This window comes from Chiloscyllium punctatum, chromosome 49, assembly GCF_047496795.1.
Source record: "Chiloscyllium punctatum isolate Juve2018m chromosome 49, sChiPun1.3, whole genome shotgun sequence".
Taxonomy (NCBI): domain Eukaryota; kingdom Metazoa; phylum Chordata; class Chondrichthyes; order Orectolobiformes; family Hemiscylliidae; genus Chiloscyllium; species Chiloscyllium punctatum.
Window position 1 is genome coordinate 60,676,959 of NC_092787.1, and position 22,742 is coordinate 60,699,700.

At 40.4% G+C, this 22,742-nt stretch overlaps 1 protein-coding gene across 3 annotated transcripts in view; it reads left to right on the plus strand.

Moving 5' to 3' along the window:
- LOC140469243 (regulator of G-protein signaling 3-like) overlaps nucleotides 1-22,742 on the plus strand; it is a 271,500-nt gene that overhangs the window by 15,068 nt on the left and 233,690 nt on the right. Inside the window, exon 2 of one of the 3 annotated variants that reach the window (XM_072565577.1) lies at nucleotides 3,373-3,520. The exons of 1 other annotated variant lie outside the window; for it this stretch is intronic. In XM_072565577.1, coding sequence (XP_072421678.1) covers nucleotides 3,373-3,520 — 148 coding nt within the window. Of the gene's footprint in view, nucleotides 1-3,372; nucleotides 3,521-19,911; nucleotides 20,088-22,742 lie in introns of those variants that run through there. One more of the 3 variants, XM_072565578.1, reaches the window with a different exon arrangement.

Below are 22,742 nucleotides of genomic sequence, written 5' to 3' on the forward strand. Positions count from 1 at the left end.
CTCAATACTGTCATGTGATTTTAGAGGAAACCTGTGACAATTTTCTTTATGAATCAATGGAATTTGTCTTTAAAGCTGGTAATATTTCATTAGTAACTCATGTTCATTTTGTTAAATAGCTACAGTGCTCATATTGTCCAAAAGGTGGAGATGTAGCATCAATTATTACCAATGATGCTCGTTCTCTCAGAAACATTGACATCCTGTGCTGTTGTGTACCAATTGGGACAAAGTAATCTCTCAATAATAATGCTGTTTCGCTTTTTGACACCTCTCATGCTTGCTTGCACTTTCTCTTTGCTCCTCTTCAGCTTCTCCATCTCTTAAAAATTCCTTTTGTTGCTTTGTATGACCTCTTCTGTTTTCTTTCTTGCTTTCTTATTTCCTTTTGTGGTTGGTGTGATATGGTCTGGACAGAAATCGTCTACCAGTTTTACCCAGTGAAGGTTATAGAAATAATGTGAACCTCATCAGCTACTTTGGTCCTCCACTTCTTTTATTCCATTTTCATCTCCATCCTTTGGCAACAACAATTGTGGCATCATCTTAGCTTTTGACTGCTTTCAGATTTATTCTATTTAGCTCTCTGTTTTACAGTTACTAGCAATTTGAAATAGTTACTTTTGTAATAAGACAAATTCACAAAGCTTGGGTGGGATGAATGAAGATTGATTGATTTTGCTTTAAAAATGACACTTTTTTTTTTGATTAATGGCCTGAGGGATTAAGAAATCTGTCTCTGTTTTGCTTTCCATGTCCACCTTATCAAGATCATTCAGGATTTTGTACATTTCAACCAAGTCACCCTCTTTCTAAACTCCAGTCAAAACCAATCCAGATTGTCCAAACTTTCATCACAAAATAACTTCCTCATTCCAGGTATCAATCCAGTAAGCCACCTCTGTACTGACTCCAACTGATTTTATGTTCTTCTTTAATCAAGGTACCAAAACTGCATTCAGCAATCAAGATATGATCTTGTCAATTCCCTGCATAACTGAAGCATAACAAAATTCTCATGTCCATGTTCAATTCCTGTCATAATAAATGCTTTCACTCTGAGGCGCTTTGATTATAAACTCTAACTATAGACAGGTAAGTCCCCAGATTGCAAACCGGTTACATTCTGGGGTCTGTTTGCAAGTTGGAACACGATGCACAACAATGTTAAAGCAGCTGTTTGTTCGTACAAGAAATGTCCCTCTGTCAGGTATTTAAAATTCCCCTGTATGGGATCATGTTCATAGGTCAGATATTTGTAAGGTGGGGATCTTCTGTGGTAACTTTTTGTGACACATTCACCAGAACACCTAAATTCCTCTTCACTTAGGATTACTGGAGCAATTCTTTGTTTAAGTAATAATCTACTTTACATTCTTCCCATGAAAATGAACACCTTCACAAGTTCCCATATTATAGACTGCCTGCCGGATGTTTGCCTATTTACGCAACCTGTCCTCTTGTTTTACAAACACTTTATTTCCTATTTTTGGGTTGTCTGTACATTTAGCCACTGTGCCGTCCTTCACTTCCTCTAAAACATCAATAGAAATTGTAAGGTGTTGTGATATCATCTTTATCAGACAAAGACTGTTCTATGTATTCTGTTTTCTGTCAGCCAGCCAATCTTCTATCTATGTTCCTCTGATACCATCCACACCCAAACATTTATTTTCCACATTGAACTTTGATGTGACATCTTATTGAATGTCTTTTGGAAATCTAAGTATAGTACATTTACCTGCACCTCGTTAATCTGCAGTATGTGATGGTACTTCAAACAAGTGAAATAAAGTGGTTAAACATGATATTCGCTTCACAAAACAACGCCAACTCTTTCAAATTACCTTTAGTTTTTCAAAGTATGCAGTTGTAACCTCTTGGCCTGACTACTAGGAACTTTTTCATGTGTCCTACTATGATTTTTTTTAAAAAAAAGCTTCTAATATCTTTCCCCTGACAGATGTTAAGCTAACTGGCATGTAGTTTTTGGCTTGGTCCCTTTTTAAGTTGTATTTGCAATTTTCCATTCTAATGGAACCTGTCTGAATCTTGGAATTTTGAAAATAAAAACCAATTTATCAGCAATCTCTCTAGCTGTTGGGATCCTAGGATGAGGGTCTCATAGCCCAAGGACGTTAGTAATTCTTCGCTGTTGTTTGTGTTCTCCCGTCTTCTGATCTGCCCCCTGTATTTGTGCAGTTAGTGCTTTCCCTTTAAGTTGATGCTTGTTTTAACTTTGTTTAATCATGGTGAATTGCTTCCTTGGGAGTTTTCTTTCTTAGAATTTTTCTCCACTCAGTATGCTTATATGTCCCTTTGAATGCTTCTGTGTATCTGTTGACCTATAATTTCACTTATTTTGCCTGCCCACAATAGTTAACCCTCCTTATAACACCTCCACATTTTCCCTTCCTAAGGTTTAAATGATTAGGTCAGGATCCACTTCTGTCTCCCTCCAAATTGAATGCATAGTTCAATCATATGAAGATCGCTACTATCTAAGCATGTCTTCATGATGTGCTCATTAATTAATCCTATCTTCTTGCACAAAGTCAGGATAAGTGTACCCTGCTTTCTGATTCAATCTAGAACATGCTATGCAAAGAAGCTACTCCAAGCGCATTATATGAACTCCTCCTCTTGGTTCCAATTTCTGATTTTTATAGTCTACATTCAGATTAAAATCCCCCATGATTATTGCTATTCTTTGCTGAAAAGTTCCCATTATTTCTTCCTTTATATGCCATCTTATAGTGTAATTTACCATTGGTGGGGATTGGTACAGTACTCCCACTCATGTGACTTTATTATTTCTCAACTCTGTCAAACCACTTCCATACTCTGATTTCAGGAACATTGGTCACTTTTCTCCTATTATGTCAGTACCACAATTAATTAACAGAGCCACATCCATATTTTCCAAGCTTCTTGTCCTTGCCAAATTACCTTCAATATTCACATTCTAATCTATGTCCTCCTGAAGCTATGTTTTTATTGTGATATCAGATCATACTTATTTATTTACAATATTGTTTTGGTGTGAATTCTATGTATGTGCTTTTCTAATTTTGTTCTTTTTATTTTTGTACTCTTTAAACTTACCTGGAAACTTGGGTTGATGCTTTCTTTCTACCCCCCTTTCCTTTAGCCAAGAGGTGCTGAGGACAATCGTTGCTCCACTTGGAATGTCGGCTTACTTTTACTGAAATCAGCACAGATCAGGAATTCTAACTGGAACTTGTCCCCTTACTTTCATGCTAAACTTGAACTGTGCAATGCGTATGGTCTAATGTTATACTCATAGGCTATTGGAGGAGCTAAGAAATAGCTGTAAATTGTTCTGAATATCAATTTTTCTCCTTTTTTCAGGAAATGGAACAAAGACCGAAAAATTCCGAGTCCCAGAGTATATATGTAGTCAATATTGAAGAGCCAGTCATTGCCACTTCATTGGTGAAAAATTCCTCTTACCCTAAAAGGAAGAGGAAGATTAGTCATGTCAGTGTAAAAGGAAAAGGTACAGAACTGTTTCCAATTTTGCCAAATTTAGAAAAGTTGCAACATTTTAGACAATGGAAAACGATAAAAATGTTTTTTAATTCAATATACTTTAATAAATCACTATAGTTAGATTTACAGGGCATAAGTTATTAAGTTAGCCTGGAAAGTAAGACGAAACGTTGGTGTGGCTATGAAGATGAGTTAACATTACGTTGGCCAGGTGGATGCACGATGCCATGGAAAGTAGGTGTACATAGGAGGTGATGCGATGGGTGAGGGCAGGAGGCCTAACTGCTTCTGTTGCAACTAATGAATAAAGGTGGACCTTCTAACCAACCTGCTTGGCACTCATCCACCTCTTTGGCCACCCAGGATCGTCTTGAAAATTGGTGGGCCTGACTCTATCCTCCATCTGTTGGTGTGGTAAACAAATTACTCCAAATTTATAGTAAACACTTCATGTTCAGGCGGCTAATTGCAGCCCTGACAATGTTAACGTCAAGCCCAGAATATATTTACAGATGTAATCTTAAGGTAGTGAAATCATGTGTAATGTGTGTGAGGGTTAGAGTATGGAACTAAAAATCTTAGATGAGTCGGAGTTCATGTGGGATGGAACTAAGGATGCTAGTGAGGCAATTATAGGGGAAGTCAGCTCGATCTTTTGTCTGTTCCCCAGCAAAACGTTTAGTAATGTTTAGAAGCTGGGTAGGAACAATGCTTTTATTAAGCAGCTGTAGTGGGAAAATGAAAGTAATGTTCAATGGAAGTAGTCATAAAAACAATGCTACAGGACAATTACAGGTGTAGTATAACTGTGACATGGTAACTGTCTGTGGAATTATTTTATTACTTGACTCTTTTACAAATCTCTGGATGTACCTGAAAGGATTGTTGAATTCCTTTGCAAGCTTCTATCCTTCATATTGAAACAAAATTGTGTAAAATTATTATTGTGCAGTAATCTTTTTCCTTCAGTTTGCTTCTCCCTTGATAGGATGGATACTGGGATGATGTTCCCTATTGTAGGGGAGACTAGAATTGGGGATACGCTTTATGAACAGGAGCTCTCTCTTGCATGGCAGAAATTAGATGTTTTTCTTTCCGAGAGTTATCAAACCTGTGGAATTCACTCTACTAGAAAGTAATGGATGTTGTATTAATTTACTCAAGGTGGAGTTCAGTAGATTTCAGATAGACCAAGGAGTCTAGGACTATGGTGGTAGCGATGGAGTGGGGGAGAAGTCAGGAACTTGCACTTGTGGGTGAGAGCACAGTTAGATCAGGCATGATCTTATTGAAAGGCAGAGCAGGCACGAGGATCAACTAGTTCAATCCTCCTTGCACATAGTTTGGAAGAAACCTACAGTGATGTTATTTAAAAGGCCTCAAAGCCAACTTACAGATCAGGTAGAAAAACAAATTGCTGGAAAATCTGTTCTGAGGAAAGGTGACTTGACCTGAAATATTAACTCTGATTTCTGTCCAAGATGCTGCCAGCTGTTCAGCTTTTCCAGTAATTTCTGTTTTTGTTTCTGATTTACAGCATCTGCAGTTCTCTTTATTTTTATTGCAGATCAGATCATTTAGAATGACTTCCGCACAGGTGCTCTCTGAAAGTACACTGGACTAAATGATTGATTTATTGTAGTTGGTGGATTTTGCAACATCTTCATTGACAGTCATTGGAAAAAATTGTAGTGTACTGGCTGGCTTGTTATCATCATGTGCCTTCTCCCATTGCTATAGGTATATTTGTGTACAATCTGTGACAACCCATAGGTGTAGTACTCGAAATATGTTATCAGGATATCTGGAGCTGAATAAATTTTCAGAGCCACAAAAGAGTCAGCTACAGCAAAGATGTGGAAATTAACAATCTGCATGTTTGATTTACTGAATGAGTCATGTGGCTATGGATTCTTTTATTCCCTCCTGCTGCAAAAATTAAAGGAACTAGGAGGCAGAATTGGAATGTTTTTCCATTGTCAATGGCAAAATTATAACACAGCTGCACAATTAAGTCAAAGGAGTAGCAACCATGCTATCATTGATAGGGAAAGAATAAAGCCAGAATACAGTCAGGTTCTGAGGATCTGAACAGCCAACTAGTGTTTTCTGAAGTCTTTGAAGTTAAACTTTGAACTGTAACGTCACTTACAAATAGTATGTGTTCACCATCAGAACCTGCGGAAAGTGAGACTGTTGATTAGTACATGACTCTAAATATATCCAGCGAATCCTGTCAGTTTGGACAATTGAAAAACTATTTTGTCAGAAATAAGATTCACTTAGCCATAAGGAATCCAGCAGCAATAGCATGTTTCTCCTCTCTCAGCTTTCTTGAAATCATGTTTACTATCAATGTGTACAGACATACACATTTAACCATTTTATACCTATACTCCCATGCATATGCCTACTCACTCAACTTGTCCAATCAGTGAAGCATTTCTGCACCCTCCTCACAGTTCATTTTTTCCTCCCAGCTTTGTGTTGCCTGCAAACATGGAGATATTACATTTAATTCCCTCATCTACATCATTAATATACATGAATATCTGGCATCTGAGTGTTGATCTCTGCGGTGCCCCACAAGTTCCTGGCTGACATTGGTTAAATAAATCATTTATTCCTGTTTTTTTTTGTCTGCCACTGAGGATTCGTGTCAGTGCACTACTCCCAATCACCTACCTTTAATTTTACACACCAATTTCTTCAATAGGATCTTATCAAAAGTTTTTTGAAAGATCAATGAAACCACATCTGCTGTCTTCCTCTTATCAATTCAACTAGCTAAATCTTTGTAAAAGGGTTCAATAGATTTGTCAAGCATGATTTCCCTTTTGTAAATTCAGGATTGGACAGGGTCAGCATTAATGTCCTTTGAGTGCTGTGCTATTAAATCTTTCAAAATGGACTCTGGGACCTTGCCTACTACTGACATCAGGCCAACCAGTCCATAATTCTCTGTTTTCTGTCTACCTCTTTTTTTTTCATTTAAATAATTGGGTTACATTAGCTTCCTTCCAATCCATAGGAACTGGGAAGGAATATTTGCAGAAAAGTCAGCCAAAATACCAGGGCTAGAAGGCAGAATGTAAATATCTTTGAGATAATCACACAAAAGTAAAGCTTGTACAGAGTGGAGATGGCAGTGCTTGAACTGTAAGAAGCTGAATTATTTTGCATGCAGATGTTAAGCCAGAAAAAAGCATGAAAAACCTATGAAGATGGCTGCTGAGACATGTCAGCCAATGTTCTGACAAATAACTTTTTGTCTTTCAGTTGATTAGCATCATCAGGTCTAAGTATGATGAATGGTTGATGATTGTTCAAATGATAACTACTCATAGGAAAGCAGCAAACAGCAATCAACTTTCAAATAAGTGCTTTCATTTTGTGCAACTTGTGTGAAGTTGCTCAAGATGGCCACCCAAAAATGAAGCTCTCAAAGATAGGTTAGGATATGCTGGAACAATACTCTTACCAAAAGGAAAAATAAAGCTGAGAGCCCAGCACAATGAAAAGAATGAAGATCTGCATTCAAGAAAGTAGGTGCGAAGCAAAATTCACTCATTTCAGCTGAGACAAGTCTAAAGCTTGGAATGTATCAGAAGATAGATCATGTATTTTAAAACTAGTAAGCGATTAACTGCTGAGCAGATTCTAGAAGATTACAAAGAGGTTCTTACAGGTCCCTTAAGTGACATCATCTAATGTAGATGAAATTATGGGGCCACTTGCCAAGGAGTGACAGCATCTACAGACTGGGTTAGTGGTGTGGTAACAGTAAATAAGACCTGGAAACAGTATTTATAAGATCACAAGGGTTTCCCTAAAGCTTCGAAGAGTCCTCATTACTTAATGTTAACCATTGAAGAAACTTTTCTATGACCTGCCTAGGGTAAAGGTTTTTACTGCCTTCAGTGTGAAGAATGTTGCCGGCAACTGATGAAAGCAGCAATTTTCTTAAAGTCTGTATACCATTTAGGAGATGCAGATTGTATCACAAGCTGTTTGGCATTTCCACTAAACTGAAGAGTATCATTGAAACAATGAGATGGTCAATGATCTTCTCAGAGTGGAGTCTATTGTGGGTAATCTGTTAGTTTCTGGATGTAGGGAGTCAGTGGAAGAAGCTTTTGCAGATTCATAATTAAAACCTAGTGTGATTGCTAGAGAGGTCTTGCCAGATGAGCTTAAAGCTGAACAAAAATATGGTACAATTGCAGATGCCTGAAGCTCAGTATAAAGGCATATAATGACAGGAAAATACTTTCTTCCTAATCCTGACAGTGACATATATGTAGTGACTAACCGATTTGAAAGGAGTGCAGTGGTTTGTTAAATTTGTGAACAATGCAGCAAACTTCTTGCCTAATTTGTCATTGGAGTGTGAGCATCTATGCAAGCTCATAGCTATGGATATGCAAAAGGTTAGGGCAAAGAGCATGAAGCAATTCTCTCTCTAACCAAAAATCTAGCAATGACTGCTTGGTGTACTCTGAAAATTCAGTTTAGTGTAGACATTTGAATTCAAAGAAAAATGTCTTCTAATTAAGCACTCGCCAAAAGAATGACACTCCCCAAGGAAGGGACACCACTGCAATAATGAGCAGATATGAGACCAACTGACAACAATTACTTTCACAGAAGTCATTGAAAGGTCTCTGTTTTAGATGTTGTGGATAAAATGCAGAGGCTGATGCCATGGGACTGGCTATAATGTACCTACACTTTTGGTAATGAATGATGATTTACTTTGATGATGAATGTTGGGAATTGTTTTCCACTGCCAATAGTAGTACATGCAATGTCTGGTGAAATGTGCTCGGTGAACTGGTTGGCTGACCATACTCATATGATTTCTACCTCTGTTAAATACCTTTGTGTGTAGCTTGTGGAATAGAATGGGCAGAAGATTTAATGGCCTCTGTATTGAATGGCTGCAGTAGGTATGGAGGATGCAGCATGACAGAGTTGCAACAGCTGCTTTGATGAGGAGAATTCTGTATGAGAACCTGTTGTATTTTGGAGATAGACTCCTTCAAGCACTCTATTAGTTACAATAGACTAGCAGGCTGGACAATATAGCCAGCATTTTGGTATGCAAACCATTCAGTGCTTTTCTGTGTGCTCCTCTATCAAAGTCCTTCTGAGTCTCCTGTAGGAACAAAACTGCCTGCATGTCCCTCCTCCTTTTTGTTATGAGTATTTTTGTGATTTGAACCTAGATTTCATTCACCTTCATAAATTAAACAATTGATTCCTAATCATTTGTAAAAGGACAATATTTGCCAAGTCATAACTAGACAATTGCAGACAAACATTTACAGGATTGAGGGACAAAATAGAGTGAAGTATTTTCCCAATACACAAATTAATCAAAGAACAGTAATGATAGTAAATTTCACCCTGTAAGATTATAATACTGAAAACCAGGAAAGCCAGGCATGGATTTGGATTCCATGTGGGCATTTAGGTGCTGTGGCTACTTTTGATGCTTGTTAATTTCTGTTTTCATAACCTCAATAAGATGTAGAGTAAAACCAAGAGTTAGTGGTTAGTGATTCTAAATCATATTGGAATCGTAGGTTGTGTTTCAAGTCTAACTTCAGAATAAAATCTGGTTGACATAGGGGATGATGTAGTGGTAAAATAATAATCCAGGGGCTTGGGCTAATGTTTTGGGAGCAAGGGTACAAATCCCACCAGGGCAGATGATGAAATTTAAGTTCAAGCATTCATTCCAGAGGGTAAAGCTAGTCTCCATTGCAGTAGCCATGATGACACCTGTTGACTTATAAAAATCCATTTATTTCAGTAATTCATTTTAGTGAGGGAAATTTACCATCCTTGCCGGCTCCGACCTACACGTGACTCCAGATCCACAAAAATTGACTTGACTTGTAATTGCCCACTGGCCTAGTAAACCAGTTGTTTAAGGCAATTAGTGATGGGCAACAAATGTTTGGCTTGCCAGCAATGCCCGCATCACATGAATGTGGCAGAGATAGCAGCGAGAAGATGTGGCACTTATTATTATGATGTTCCTATTTGTGAACTTTAGATAGGGTCTGATGCCACAATCTCTCTAATGATCCCAAGGATAGAGGATGGTTCTCCTCTGCACACCTCATTGACCAGGGGCTCCAGGTCTCTATCCAGAAAGCAGGGAGCTAATGTTATTTTCTCAACCATCTTTGGGACCGTCTTCATCTGTGAAGAGCAGCTCTGGACTGAGAGTTTGACCTGGTGCATAGCTGTATTTTAAGCATAGTGCAGGTCAGAGGAATGGACCAGACTTACGCTATGTAGAGCCACACTGACAGTACGTCACACCTGATGACCAGAGTTTTACCCATAATGGAGAGGGAGTGGTGCTTCCATCAGCAGAGTTTCTGCCTCATCTTGGTGATATGCTTTTCCCAAGTTTTTGTGCATGTTCCAGCACTTCTAAGCCATATTCCCAGCACTTTCAGGTAATCTGTCATGACCATGGAAGAGATAAAGGATCATTCAGTCCAATTCCCAAAGAACATGTAGTTTGGCTCCCAAGGCTAGTTTGAACTGGTCGCAGGTGCTTATGAGTCAGATCACTGACAGTGGATCAAAGCAGAAAATGCTGACATTGTCCGTTTACAGGGAGGTTTGGACTTGCAGGCCTCTGTTGCCTGGGAGAGTTACCCCTCTCAGGTTTGCATCCTTCAACTGACGAGGCAAAAGGCAGCAGAGTGTGGACCATGTCTGCAGGGACACGGAGAGCAGAATCATACCCAACATTACCCTCCTCTCGATGGCCACCTTTTGCATGTGGCTGTATCAAGCACTGCATAGATCCTTGGAACGTAAACACCAAGCCTCAGTGTATACTGAGGACCTACCCATCCCCGGTGCTGTGAAGGATGGTCTGGCTTTGATGCTATGGAATGCATCAAGTAGTTGGACGTTCTGTATCACCTGTCCTTTGGAAAAATTTGCAAAGAAAAGCACCTTTGACTACAAGTCCATCAGGTAATACCCTTAGGACACTGCAGGAAAAAGAGAGGATGGATCCTATTGCATGGTTCCCTGAGCAGACTGTTAAAGTAATTTGGCAGATTGCCTCATTGCCAGAACTTTCGAACAAGCACCAAGGCATTGCTTGGCTGATGGTAAAAGGGCACTGCATGGGAGATTCTTCACGCAAGCCTGATCGGTGTGTGCTGCTGCTGTATATGTCTCCTATGTCTCCTTCTGGAATATGCCTTTGCAGAGAAACTCTGGACAGAGATGCAGTGGTTTTTGTCAAAGTTTGTCTCAAGCAGTTCTGTGACATAAGTTTTCTATGCTCTCTGATCAGTTCCCTGGGATGCACGGAGACAAATATCATCAACTGTTCTTGGATCAAATCAGTAAAAGGTGCTCTTTGGTCTCCCCAAAACATGTAGATCTTCCATTGCAAAGAGTGACCTCACCTGAATGTTGCAGACTGGCAATTTCCAAGGTCCAGACTACATGCCGTGCTGAGGTACATGCGAAAACTTAGGGCAGCTGCCACCGAGGCAAGTGGGGAAGACGACTGTCTGTCTCTGATCTTTCTGCTAATGTACATTGGGAGTCCATTTAGTAACCAGACCCCCTCAGTACCTCAAATATTTGTAAATATAGTCATGTATAATTAAGAAATATTGTAGGTTTTTTGGAACCCAAATTCCAATGTTTGATTCTTAGTCATAGGAAAAGACTGTACAGAACTGCTTCAGTAACTGTATGTATATAAAGATTTTCTATGAATAAAGTATATTTTTGCAATTAAAATACTTACTATTTTGTAGTTGTAGTCTGCTAGGAATAGAATGGGAATGAGAGACCTGAGTTTGGTGACAAGTGGATAATGTTGTGTCATCAGTTCCTGGGTTGTTGTCTGTTGTCAATAAGTTTTTGAAATAGCAAGAGAACGTGGCCCCATGGGATGCTCTTCCTGCAATTTGTGGGAAATCAGGAATACTTTCAATGTCTCTGATTATGTATGCAGGAAGTGTTCACCTGCAGCTTCTGATGTATTGCATGGAGCACCTGGAGCTGCAGGTGGACTCACTATGGAGCAGTCATGAGACTGAGAATGTTGTGGAAAGCATGTTTAATGAACTGGTTGCACCACTGGTAAGGGCTGCACTGACCGAAAAGTCAGGTAACCACCAGGAAGATTGGCAGGCAATGCAGGAGTCCCTTCCCTTTCCAACAGGTATACTGTTTTGGACACATTCTCTCAGGGAAAGCAATAGCCAGATCAGTGGCACCAGAACTGGCAGTGTTGTACAGTAAGGAGGATTGAAATGTTGGTGAGCAGTAGTGATAGGGGAATCTGTAGTCAAGGGCACAGGTGTTTCTGTGGCTGTGAGAGATACTCCAGGGTGGTATGTTGCCTCCCTGGTGCCAAGGTTATGAATGGCTATGAGCGGACGCAGATGTTCTGAAGGGGAAGAGTGAGCAGAGAGAGGTTATTGCTCCATAGGGTAATGATGACTTGGGCAGAAAGAGCTGAGGTCCTGCAAAAGTACTTCAGGGAGTTAGGTCCGGCTTTTCAACTTTGTACCTAATAGGGTAGTAATGTCAAGATTGCTTCATATGCCAAGTGCCAGTGAGGCAAGGACTGGGCAAATAGTAAAGTTATATAAGTGGCTAAAGAGCTGGTGTGAGGGAGGATCATTAGGATGTCTTCCTGGGTACATGGGTACATAAGAAGCATGTGTTGCCCCTCATCTAGAGGGGCAACAGGATCCTGGCAGGGAAGTTTACTAGTGCCATTCAAGAGTTTTTCAATGAGTGTGACAGGGGCGGTGGGTACCAAAGCAATAGGTCAGCAAGTAACATGAACCAGGAGGAGTCTGAGACTAAGGTCAGTAAGGCTAAGAGGAAGAATACATAGATAGGGAGAGGTTATCGAACACAGCAGGTCTGATGTCTGAGGTGTATTTGTTTTAATGCGAGGAGTATGACCGGTAAGGCAAATGACCTTAGATTAATTCATATAACTATAATGTTATAGCTATTACAGAGACTTGATTGAGAGAGGGGCAGGACTGGAAGCTTAACAATCAGATTTAAATGTTTCAGGCAAGATAGATGTAAAATAAGTTGTAGTGGTTGATGTCCACCTGGTTGACCTCAATCCAATGACATCCCTCATTGGACCAGTTTAACAGTTCCAATCAGAGTCCTGGCTGATAGATATAAGCAAGAGTGTCAGAGGTTCTGCTCACTGTAAGATCAGTCTCTGAGCTAGCTGGATCCATAGCATGTACTATGCATGTGTAAATAAAAGGTGACTTAGTGATCGGATGCCAGCCTTTATGGAGTTATTTCAGAGGAAAAGGAGTTGCATTACTGATACGAGAGAATATCACAGCTGTACTGAAGGAAGACTCCTTTTGAGGGCTCACCTAGCCAGCCATATGAGTAGAGCTCAATAATAGGAAGGTGCAATCACTTTTGAGATTGTAGTGCAGGCCTCCCAACAGCCAGCAAGTGGTAGAGGCACAGATATGTGGACAAATTATGGAAAATGTAAAAACAACAGAGTTGTAGTGCTGGATGATTGTAACTTCTCTTACATTGACTGGGACTTGCTTAGTGCAGGGACCTATATTGGGTGGGGGCAGATTTGTTCGGTGTGTCCAGAATGTGTCTTTTAAACATTGTGAATAGCCTAACTAGAGAAGGGGCCAGACTCCACCTGGGGGTTTTGGAAAATGAGTTCGGCAGGTGATCGAAGCTTCAGTGGGGGAGCATTTTAGGAACAAAGCCCTCCAAGCCACTGACCATCCTGACTTGGAAACATACTGCTGTTCCTTCACTGTTGCTGGGCCAAAGCCCTGGAATTCCTTAATCTCCTAGCATTATGGGTCAACGCACTGCAGGTGGATTACATCAGTCCAAGCGGGCAGTTCACCAGCATCTTTTCAAGTTGTTGAAAAGTGTGGCACTGGAAAAGCGCAGCAGGTCAGTCCGCATCAGAGGAGCAGGAAAATCAACATTTCGGGCATATTCCCTCCTTCAGGAATGAGGCTAGTGTGCCAAACGGGCTGAGATAAAAGATGGTGGGGGGGAGAAAGAGAGTGGATTTGGGGGAGGTGCGCTGCGAATAAGATAGGTGGAAGGAGGTGAGGGTGATTGGCCGGAGAGTTCGGGAAGAAGATTGCAGATCAAGAGGGCGGTGCTGAATCCGGGGGTTGGGGACTGAGATAAGGTGGCGGGAGGGGAAATGAGGAAGCTGGAGAAATCTACATTCATCCCGTGTGGTTGGAGGGTTCCTAGGCGGAAGATGAGGTACTCCTCCTCCAGGCGTCGTGTGGCCAGGGTCTGGTGATAGAGGTGGCCAAGGACCTGCATGTCCTTGGCGGAGTGGGCGGTGGGAGGGGGAGTTAGTGTTCAGCCACGGGACGGTTGGGTTCGTTGGTGCAGGTGTCCCAGACGTGTTCCCTGAAACGTTCCGCAAGTAAGCGGCCTGTCTCCCCAATGTAGAGGAGACCACATTGGGTGCAGCAGATACAGTAAATGATGTGTGTGGAGGTGCAGGTGAATTTGCGACGGATATGGAAGGATCCATTGGGGCCTTGGAGGGAGGTGAGGGGGTAAGTGTGGGTGCAAGTTTTGCACTTCTTTAAGTTTGCAGGAGAATGTGCTGGGAGTGGAGGTTGGGTTGGTGGGGGTGTGGACCTGACGAGGGAGTTGCGGATGGAGTGGTTTCTCCAGAACGCTGATAAGGGTGTGGAGGGAAATATATCCCTGGTGGTGGGGTCTGTTTGGAGGTGGCGGAAATGACGAAGGATGATACGATGTATCCGGAGGTTGGTGGGGTTCTTTCCTTGTGATTGGAGGGGCTGGGTTCAAGGGTGGAGGTGCGGGAAGTGGAGGCGATGCGGTGGAGAGCATCGTTGACCATGTTGGAGGGGAAATTGTGGTCTTTGAAGAAGGAGGCCATCTGGGTTGTTCGGTAGTGGAATTGGTCCTCCTGGGAGCAGATGTGGTGGAGGTGAAGAAATTGGGAATATGGGATGGCGTTTTTACAGGGGGCAGGGTGGGAGGAGGTGTAATCTAGGTAGCTGTGGGAGTCGGTCAGTTTATAGTAAATGTCTGTGTTGAGTTGGTTGCCCGAGATAGAAATGGAGAGGTCTAGGAAGGGGAGGGAGGAGTCTGAGACAGTCCAGGTAAATTTGAGGTCGGGGTGGAAGGTGTTAGTAAAGTGGATGAACTGTTCAACCTTCTTGTGGGAGCACGAGGTAGCACCGATACAGTCATCAATGTGGCGGAGGAAAAGGTGTGGTGTGGTGCCAGTGTAGCTGCGGAAGATGGACTGTTCCACATATCCGATGAAGAGGCAGGCATAGATGGGACCTATGCAGGTGCCCAGGGCTACTCCTTTGGTTTGGAGGAAGTGGAAGGATTGGAAGGAGAAGTTGTTAAGAGTGAGGACCAGTTCAGTCAGTCGAAGGAGGGTGTCAGTGGTACGGTACTAGTTGGGTTGGCGGGAGAGGCAGAAGCGGAGGGCTTGGAGGCCTTCGTGATGGCAGATGGAAGTGTATAGGGACTGGATGTCCATGGTGAAGATAAGGCATTGGGGGCCAGGGAAGTGAAAATCATGGAGGTGGAGGGTGTGGATGGTGTCCCGAACATAGGTGGGGAGTTCTTGGACTAAGGGGGACAGGACAGTGTCGAGGTACGCAGAGATGAGATCGGTGAGGCAGGAGCAGGCTGAGACAATGGGTTGGCCGGGGCAGTTGTAGATTTTGGGCAGGAGGTAGAAACGGGCGATGCGGGGTTGTGGGACTGAGGTTGGAGGTGGTCGATGGGAGATCCCCTGAGGTGATGAGGTTATGGATGGTCTGGGAGGAGATGGTTTGGTGGTGGGGGTGGGGTCATGGTCAAGGGGGCAGTAGGAGGAGGTGTCTGCAAGTTGGCGTCTAGGTTCAGCAGTGTAAAGATCAGTGCGCCAAACTACCACTGAGCCTCCCTTGTCTGCTGGTTTGATGGTGAGGTTGGGGTTGGAGCGGAGGGAGTGGAGGGCTGCGCGTTGAGTGGGTGAGGGGTGGACAGGTTGAGGCGGTCAATGTCGCGGCGGCAGTTGGTTATGAAGAGATCGAGGGCGGGTAAGAGGCCAGCATGGGATGTCCAGGTGGATGGGGTGTGTTGGAGGCGGGAGAACGGGTCGTCAGAGGGTGGGCGAGAGTCCTGGTTGAAGAAGTAGGTGGGAGGTGAAGGCGGCGGAAGAAATGCTCTGTCTAGCCGCGTGTCGAACTCCTTCTTCCTGACCTCTCCGCCCCCACCCCCTCTCTGGATTATCACTCTCACCCTCACCTCATTCTACCTATTGTATTCGCAGCGCCCCCTTCCCCAAATTCTACCCCCCCCCCCCCCCCCCCCCACCTTTTATCTCAGCCCACTAGGCACACCAGCCTCATTCCTGAAGAAGGCTTATGCCCGAAACATCGATTTTCCTGCTCCTCGGATGCTGACTGACCTGCTGCGCTTTTCCAGCACCACACTTTTTTTTAAATCTGGTCTCCAGCATCTGCAGTCCTCACTTCCTCCCAGCATCTTCTCAAGGCCACCTAGGGACTGGCAATAAATGCTGGCCAGCCAGCAAAGCCTACATCCCAGAAATGAATTTTAAAAGAACTCAATTTTGCCTAGTAATAAAGGAAGGGCTTAATATAAGGCTTTTGATAGGTCACTCAGGACTGTTCAGGAGCCACTAAAGACATGTTCAAAGATTATAGTGAGAATGTAAGAGGAAGATATAAGACAAGCCAAACAATGACATGCACGAGAATTCCTAGAAGCATGGCATTCCAACTGGAATCCTATCAACAAACACATAGGGGGTGATAGATGGGGTCTAACTAAGAAAAAGAACAAGTGACTTCACCACAGGAAATGACATCACCAATCCAAATAAACCCAAACATATACAAAGCAGGAATTTTCAGCATTGCTTCGCATGAGGCCCACTGAAGATGTTTCCTAGTAAGTGGAAATGAACCTTTCAGCTCAGTGAACAAACCTACATCCAAAACCTCAACCTGAGCTCCAAATCTTCTCAAAACCGTGTTTTTGTAGAACGTTTTAGTCTTCCAAGATAAACTACATTAAACATCCGTTCCAACCTATTACTGTTTCTTTACACCTTTCAATTCTTAATTGACCAATGCTGCAAGCAGTGTTTGAACCTGATTTTTGCATCAAAGGCAACCCCTGAATAGGAGTTAATACTGTAACTAACTCAGAACAATTCCCTCTCCACCGTTGTGTCTCCATAACTCACTTGAGACTTTGAAAAGATTGTAGCACTAATTAACCCTTAGCAACCATCTCTCGGGACCTGAATCGGTTGCAGGACATTGCACAGTTTCCTCCACTAGAATGTCCCTACAGTCTGCTGCTCTTTATCTCTTTGAAATTTCCTTCGTACAACATGACAGAAATTGTTAGTCCATAATGTATGGATTTAAACTTTTTTAATACACATTAAATAGGGCTGCTACCGCTTTAAGAGATTTACTGTCAAAACAGTGCTTCCATGAAACTGCACAAATGAATGTGTGGGATTTGTCAAACTGGCAATAGTGAATGAAATCTCATGACCCAGCTGCCGGAATTCGTTTAATGTCCTCTAAATTTTTATTTAGTACAGGTATAATTGCTCACTTTTTTTTTTACTAGTATTACTATATTCAAAGACTCTTGATTATGCAAGCTCAGACCATACATTTTAATCCCATCAGAATTTAGCAAGTGTTTAAACCATCTTCTGCTTCCCCAGCACAAATGTCATACAAACCTGTGTACAGTAGATACAACTGTGTGACAAACTAGTGCTGAAATTTTAAAGTATGTAAAAATGATAAGGCAACTGTAAAACTGTTGATCAACCACCTGATGAAGGAGCGGTGCTCCGAAAGCTAGTGCTTCCAATTAAACCTGGTGTTGTGTGATTTTTAACTTTGTTCACCCCAGTCCAACCGGCATCTAGAAATAAGAGAGAAGTCAAGAGCAATTGGATGGCTTTATGTTGTTAGTAGTCAGGAAAACATTCTAGGAATTATTTGGCAACTAAGAATTGGAGTCATGATTTATAAAGCATCTTCAAAAACTGGGGTGCTAAGGGGGAGGTTTATGCCATTAATTGTTTGGTGAAGGTGTGAATGAAAGTGAAAGAAACACCCAAGCAGTATTTGCTCCATGCAACTGAGGTACATTAGAGCTCAGAAAAAGATCCAGAAGCAGTTCTATGTTGTGGAAGCTAACTGTCAAAAGTTGTGTTTGTGAATAAGTACTGGAATGCAATTTGGAATCCCAGAGAACTTAAGCAGCGTGATTGACCAAAAAGAATACAATCATCTAAGCAGTCCATAACAGAACAGTTCTTGAGAAGGAATTTCAAGCTCACATTGGCAAAAGTGCAGAATTGCATTAGGTGGAGAGATTGCTGAGAAATTTGTCGTCTCTCTCTTGGTTGCAGTTGTTATATGTTCAATATTCAGTCGGTGTATTAGCAATATTTATCTCGTGTATTTGACATATTAGAATGAGTTTTATATTAACTTATTACCATTGTAACATTGTTTTGTAATTTAATTGTTTGTTCAAATCTGTGGAACTTCATGACTTTATTCTTTAGTAATTCCTGTAGCGCTCTCAATTTGACTATTTTAAGCATTAAGTTACTGGTCCCTAGCCAGACCATAACATAAGTTCAGCACTTGTTTCAAGATCATAACAATTAAAAACAATTTATAATTAGCAATGTGTAAGCCTGCTATATCACATTTGATGTTGGATATCTACACATCAAGCTGGCTGATATATTATGTTGTTCTATCATGCTGAAAATGGCCACATTTATAAAAAGCAAACAATGTGGCAGAAAAAAGATCTCTGGCATGCAACATGCACTAATATAGCAATAATTAACTTACCTAAGCGCATCTAGACAGGCAATTGTTGCTTGGGCTCTGTACTGCCTACTTGTGGAATCACTATTTGTTAGGAATGATGTGGGTTAATGTTACTTGTCAATTTACCAATTAGCAGTTATCCTGTTTGGAATGATGGTATGGCAGGATTGCTTTTGTGTAGAACTGGCTCCAAAGTTAAGTATTTGTTAATGGAGTAGTTAGATTTCAGATGGTTCTTCTGTTGTGGGTTTGTAAATTTTATACTCTAGTTATACAGATGCTCCTAGAGTGTTACCCCTTGGTTATTGAAGTACCTGAGAGGATAGACTTACCACTGGGACCTAGTATTATTCCTGCTCCAAACAACCCAGTAAATCAGTGTTTTACTGGGAGGATAGTCTTAACTGGGAATGAAAACTGTTTGTAGTGCACAGTAAAGTTCTGTGTGATGAGTGAGCTTTACATTTCTGCCTGGGAAAATGTAACAATAAAGCACACAGAGCCATCTCTGGTTCTTGCCAATCTCCTTACATGGCAAGATTGAATTTGTTACTAGAAAAACAGAGTACTTTAGTAACTTTAGATGTAAACATGATAATGAGGTCCTATGTAGGTCATGAGTGTCTGGACAAAGAAAAATTGACTGTGCATTTTGCATTTACAACCACTTCACAGCATGTTGGATTTATTTTGCAGATTGAAGTAGTTTCATATGCCTGTGAATTAGTTAGTATTTATTTAGACCCTGCGTGTTTTTGTACATTTTATAATGTGTTATAAAGCAGCTGCCATGCTTGATCACATAACTATTCTATAAATGTTAACCATTTATCAGCAATCTTGTATTTTTGGACTGATTTAATTACTTATTTTCTGTTTGAAGGTGAAGGTGTGGCATTAAACATAGATTGAGATACAAAGTTTTGTTTTAAACTAGGTGAGTTCCTTAAGTGATGTCTATTTATTGTAAAATAACATTGCAATTCGTGCAGCTTTACTTTTAACAACATAACTGTGGTGATTTGGTCACACCTGAGTTAACCCAACTTAATCCTTTTATAACCAGTTCAGTGAGAACTAGAATCTTTCTGTTGTTCCCATGGTACTTGTTAATTTTAGTTGCTTTGTATTTGAATTACAAGGAATGTGATGCAGATATCAGGAAAATTATTTTATGATATCAAGATTTGAACCTTCACCTCGCAGATTGCTGCTTTTTCTTATTGAAGTCAAAGTCTGATACTCCATTTCAGGATTTTGGGTATACTTCCCCTTTTGGATATCAGTGTGCTTCATAAGAAAATTTCTTCAAAGCCAATGAATAGGTTTCTGTTGTTGGAAAAACACATTCAAATAGCTACTCAGCCAATCACAGCAAAAGCTGTTCCTATCACTATGGTCACAGCAGTTCACATTCAAAGCAAGGGCGGTTAGCAGAGCTTGCTGGGAAGCTCAGCTGGCCTTATCAACCATGCTTGATACGTACTTTTAACGGCTTCTTGAATTACTGATTTGAAACATTACAGGTTCAAGTTTCAGCAGCATTACAGGAATTAACAATGGAGCATGGCAGTGTTCACAGAGTTTCCTTTTGCAACAGATTTTCAAATGTTCTTGACTCTTTTTATCTCATAACATTTGGTAAGATACTGAGACATATATTTGTTTATACTGTTCAAACAGTTGATTATGTTATTGTAAATGTTTAAATGGCAATTCCATGATCACCAGCATTGTGTGACTAGGCAAGTAATGCACAGATCACGTTTTTAACTCCTAGTTTTAAAAGTTTTAATGCCAACTTGAACTGTTCACAATAAAACTGAGTATTGATGAAACAGTATGGTTTGCCTTGGGGAATAACAGATTTCTGCATTGTGAAAACTGAAAGCATTATTATTTTGTTTGATTTTTTTAAACACTATCCTTCAATTGTCATTCTCCAAGCTATTATTGTAAAATTGTAAATTGTATTATTGGAATTGTAAAATGTGATACAGCCTTCATGCATATAATTCAGTTGTGGGTCTGTATGGGTTTCTTCCAGGTGCTTCAGTTTCCTCCCACAGTCCAAAGACGTGCAGGTTGGGTGATTTGACAATGCTAAATTGCCCATAATGTTGAGGGGTGTATAAGTTAGGTGTATTAGACAGGGGAAATGCAGTGCCATATATTAGAGGAATGGATCAGTGTGAACTTGTTGGGCCAAATGGCCTGTTTCCACACTGTAGGGGTTCTATGAATTGTATTGATAAGGATCATTGGTATTTGTTTTATCCAGTAAATGATTTGTATTATGCAACAAACATGTTTAAAAAGCCCACAATCTCATTATTTTGGATGCTGGACTTTATAGAAATGTTATGTAAATGAAGTTTTTAGAATCTGATATTATTTTTGAGATTCAAAATTTACATAAATGTATATGATACAAATATAAAAGTTGGTATGTAAGTCACTGAAAATGTATAAGAGTAATCGGGTGACTTTTTGAGCAATGTTTGAATGTTCCTTTCAATCTATTTTCAAAAATTAGTTTGTTACAAAATTTAGAATGACTTTACACTTATGCTTTGTATGTGCAGTGATTTAAATATTGAAAACAGCAATTGAAGCTTAAACATTTATTGGATCCCCCATTATAAATTGGACAGAAAAATTAGGATTTTCTTTCTTAACTTCAGATCCCATGCAAAAGTATTCTCGTGAAATTTTCATTTATTGCCCACTTCCCAATTGCTCTTGAACTAAGTGACTTGCTAAGCTGAGGCCTTGATAGAATAATACCATACTATCACATATCTGTCATAGAAATGTGACTTAAAGAAGAACAACGATAACCGTTCAACACTCCTGAATATAGAATTTTCAGGCAGGGTAGACAAGGGGATTAAAAAGATGGAGGCATTGTGTTATTGGTTAAATAATCAAATGCAGCTCGTAGTGGTGATATTTTAAATGAAAGATCAATGTGTCCGTATGGATTGATCTCAAACGAAAAAGGCAAGCACTCTGCAAATAATGGGAGAGAGTAGGACTGAGAATTACGCAGGAATATTTATAGGTGAATAAACAGTATTTAATAATAGTTATGGCCTTAACTATCCAAATATCACCAGGGGTTTCAAACAGTATGAAAGGCACAAAGTTCTTGAGCGGTACTCCGAATTATTTCAGCAAGCATATAACAAGCTCAAAGGCGTAATTCTGGCTTTAGTTTTAGGAGATTAGGTTGGGCAGGTGAATGAAGTAGCAATGGGTGACCATTTTTGGGAAATTGTGGTCATTATATAGTTAGATTTGTCATTTTTATAGAAAGGGACAAAAATAGAACAGGAGTAGCAGTTCGAAATTGGGGGAAGGCAAAAATTTAAAGTCAAATCAGTGGGATGCATTCAAAAATTAGGTTTATAGGCATAGTGTAGACATTCCCACAAAAAAGATGTTCTGCCAAATCTAGGCCCCCAGTTATGAAGAAGGAAGCAGGGTAAAATAAAGCAGAAAAAGAGTTTATGACTATCAAGAAACAATATTTTCAGAAACTTAGACATATTTTAGAATTTACAGGGGTGAGGTGAAAAAGAATTAGGACATGAAAAGGTGTTGACTGGTAAAATAGAGGAAAACCCAAGGATGTTTTATCAGTACATCTTATAGCAAGGGAATGAGTAAAGAAAAGATGGGTCTTATTAAAGATATATAAGGTAACTTATGAGTGAATGCACAAGATGGGGACAGGGTTCTTAATGAGTATTTTGCCTCTGACTTCACAGCACTGATTATAGACATTCTGGTTGAAAGGGAGATTGTGAAATATTAAGTAAAATAAACATAATTAAAAAGCAAGTACTGGAGGATGACCTCTGAGAAAGTGGATAAATCTTCAGAGCTGAATCAATTATATCCAAGGTTGTTAAGAGAAGCCAGGGAAGAAACAGCAAATGTCCTGAAGATCATTTTCCAATCCTCACTAGATAGATGTGAAGTAGCAGGAGATTGAAGGTCTAGACACTATGCCATTATTCAAAAAGGTGTGAGAGATAAACCATCTAATTATATAGACCGGTCAGTATGACCTCTGTAATGGGCAAATTGCTAGAGCCATTTTTGAGAGACCAGATTGTGTTACCCACAAAGATTATGGATTAATCAGCATGATTTTGTTAAGACCAAGTCATATCTTACTAACAACTGAATTTTTTAATGGCAGTAATGAACAGCATTGATAAAAGTAATGTAGTGATATTTTCAATATAGATTTTAAAAAAATCTATATGGAAAAATCTAAAAATCTAA